A 2,959-nucleotide genomic window follows, 5' to 3' on the forward strand; every position below is an offset into this window, starting at 1 on the left:
TATTAGCAACGGACAAAGAATGTGCGACAGCATTATTATTGGATATTAATATTTTATATTAATGAGATAAAAGCTGTGTTTTTCATTTTGAAAATGGACATACAGAGAGTGACCTTGTACTTATGTCGGCTCAATCATGCTGTACGTGGTCGCAAGGATCCACTTAGTGGACGAACGTCGGGTGTATCCTCACGGATGCGGTAGGCGCTGGAGGATAGGTGACCTACGGTTCCGGACGGCGTAGCCAACTAGGATATATATTTATGTGTCAAGTGTGCAGTGGCCAGCCCGACGTTAGTTGTCAGATGAGCAATCTTTAGCATTTGGACGGCATTTACAGGAAATTGTCAGCAATAATAGGGGAAAGAGAGTATAGAAACATTAAGACTTTGGTAGTAAATAGATTTCGTATTTATTTAGCATCCCATTATATTTTATTGAAACGCGCCAAGTGCCTGTGGGCATTATGACGCAGTTTCAGTTATAACGCAGGATAGCTGCGCTAGCTTAGAAAATGCAGCTCTAGTCTTACACGTTTGTGTTACTTACATGTTCAATCGTCTCAGTTTTTGTGGTCGAAACCGAAGCGGTAGCTTCCGCCATAATTAAAAGGACATACAATTCGTTTACATATAATCATTTGCGGTTAACTTTTAACGAAATTATTGTTCAAGAAATTGCCACTGCAACGTATACCCGTAACAAACCCGATACAGCTGCCATCTGGCGGACAATAATATAAACACACTTTTCTCAATTTTATACAAATATTATTACAATCTCAAAACTCGGTCAAAAAGCATCACTATTTCACAATATCCGTCTAATTCGCACATAACAGAAGAATATACTAGTTATACTCTAGTCAACCTAGTGTCTGCATCTATTTCTATTGCACATATACATACAAGAACAAACACATTATTTTACCAAAAAATCGGTTGTAGAAACAACAAATAAAAAGTATTTTTTCTAATTCAATTATTTACAATATTTATGCTATATATATCCAATATCTAAGCATATTTTTTGACCACGTGAAAACTAGCAAGTAAAACTTTCACTATATATTTACATGCAATGAATGTTGTAGCAAGACAACTATGACATGCTAAATCATCGATGTCCAAGTTTCACTAATACGCAGGAAGCTGAGCATATGTTCACTAAGATTACTAGATCTACACCATGAAGCAACTGGCTTTACATTTACTAATATTCACGATGATGTGTGATACCTTCCTTTGTACGAGACATTATATTGCTGTTGTTTTACAGTAAAATAATGACACATTAATTTCTACTAGGTTGATAAATAATGATAAATACATTTTACTAGGGCAAGAGTGGCTCTTCATTACCTAACTTGCTCTACGTTTTTTTTGTCAACAGGTCTGCAGGTCGTCTGCCATCAAAGCCTGGAGGCGTCTCAGCAATATATTATCGTTCATGTCGCAGACGAAATTGTAAAAGTATTTCTCTGAAAGAAGCAATTGAATCGTTGCGATATTGGGGTGCAGGCCATGCCATTCGCGCAGCTCGACTCTATGGCACTTGCTAACTGCATGGGCTCGTTCACTCACAGCTGAACCTTATGCCAGCAACTGCTCAATCACACAGTTATATAACAAAGTATATAACAAGCACAACATCCCGCACAGTGTCATTATCTGGAACTACTATACAGTCAAACCTGTGTTCGCGGGTACCACTATAGAATAAACATATTTGTGGTTTCTCTTGACTGACTATTATGCACATGTTTGACTGTAGTTGGCACGGTTCACTCTGCAAGATATTTACATATATGCCTCCTGTAGACTTTACCAACGAGTTCAACCACATTGTAGACTTTACCAACGAATTTACCCAGATTGTACTTTACCAACGGATTCAACCAGATTAATACGCAGACAATAAATTCTGCTCAGACTGCTATTCTAGTTTATTCGCCAGAGAGCGTGCAATGCGCTACAGTGCATATAATTTAGTAGACTACCAAACGAGTAGTACACATACCTAGTAGACAACTCATGGCCACCAACTGCAGTACTTGGTGCCCTTGAGTTAGCTGCGAGGTCAGAACAGCAGCTGCCTGCATGTGGTGGAGTAGGTATCCTGGGCAGCCACGGTAGCCGGCGCATACCAGCACGCGGGAGCCGCCAACAGATGTCGCCACTGGTTTGTACACGCCGACCTGGAACGACATTTCATGGTCCTTTCAATAAAGTCATAAAGATGGTAGGTTAGTGCTGAAACAAAAAAGTTTTTCACTCTGTCCGTTAGGCCATGTCCTCAGAAAATGTCTGATATATCTGACCTTTCCCCTACTGCCCTTTGACCTGTGACCTCCAATTTCGCACTGGTGATGGGTTTTCTGCCCGTACACGCCGACCTGGAACGACGGCAAAGTAGCGGACAGTGACACGCTTCCTCACTAATCAGTGACTCAGTCTCTCTCTAAACAAGTGTGCAGGTATGGCGACTTGCTAGTATCACGGTCGCTCAGGTGTCGCCAGGTTAGATATCTGGATATAATAAGCAGAGCTTTTTCTCCTGGTGTTTGCTCAATGCATGTGCTAGTAACAGGCGTTCTTGAGTGTGTAGCATTTGCTATGACAAGGATTGACGAGTCCACAGTGAAATATTCTTGCTCACATTCTTGCTTATACATCATGACGTAGGGGATTCTTACTGTTATCCTGTGTATCAAGAGTGGGTCTATGTGACTGCTGATGCACTTACCTTTTCGAAAATGTGTTGAAAAATATACAGCATTCCAACATTCATTCTGGTGAGCATGTCATACATACACAGTACCATGGCACCACCTGGTGGCAACACCTGTAGATATACAGATAGACATCAATTTAGTAATTTGGTCATCATAAACGTCAACGTCAACGTTACTTATTATTCCACAACTTATAAAGGTTTATAATTAAACCTTAATATATGC

The 2,959-nt window shown here is 40.2% G+C and overlaps 2 protein-coding genes across 3 annotated transcripts in view; both read right to left on the minus strand.

Annotated features, from left to right (window-relative positions):
• Positions 1-731, minus strand: part of LOC106811902 (protein phosphatase 1 regulatory subunit 11-like) — a 3,543-nt gene extending 2,812 nt beyond the window's left edge. The window contains exon 1 of the mRNA XM_014815635.1: positions 550-731. Within this exon, the coding sequence (XP_014671121.1) occupies positions 550-603 (54 nt within the window). The 5' untranslated portion in view covers positions 604-731. The remainder of the gene's footprint in view (positions 1-549) is intronic.
• The window catches only part of LOC106811901 (cap-specific mRNA (nucleoside-2'-O-)-methyltransferase 2-like), a 27,551-nt gene that overhangs the window by 17,288 nt on the left and 7,304 nt on the right, over positions 1-2,959 (minus strand). The window contains exons 12-14 of one of the 2 annotated variants that reach the window (XR_001394224.1): positions 2,746-2,844; positions 2,020-2,197; positions 1,239-1,480 (exon numbers count right to left, since the gene is read on the minus strand). Coding sequence is in view for 1 of the 2 variants with exons in the window: in XM_014815634.1 (XP_014671120.1) it covers positions 1,386-1,480; positions 2,020-2,197; positions 2,746-2,844 (372 nt within the window). In the remaining variant the exon portion in view is untranslated. Of the gene's footprint in view, positions 1-875; positions 1,481-2,019; positions 2,198-2,745; positions 2,845-2,959 lie in introns of those variants that run through there. The other variant, XM_014815634.1, reaches the window with a different exon arrangement.

This window comes from Priapulus caudatus, unplaced genomic scaffold (genome assembly GCF_000485595.1).
Source record: "Priapulus caudatus unplaced genomic scaffold, Priapulus_caudatus-5.0.1 Scaffold589, whole genome shotgun sequence".
Lineage (NCBI taxonomy): Eukaryota > Metazoa > Priapulida > Priapulimorpha > Priapulimorphida > Priapulidae > Priapulus > Priapulus caudatus.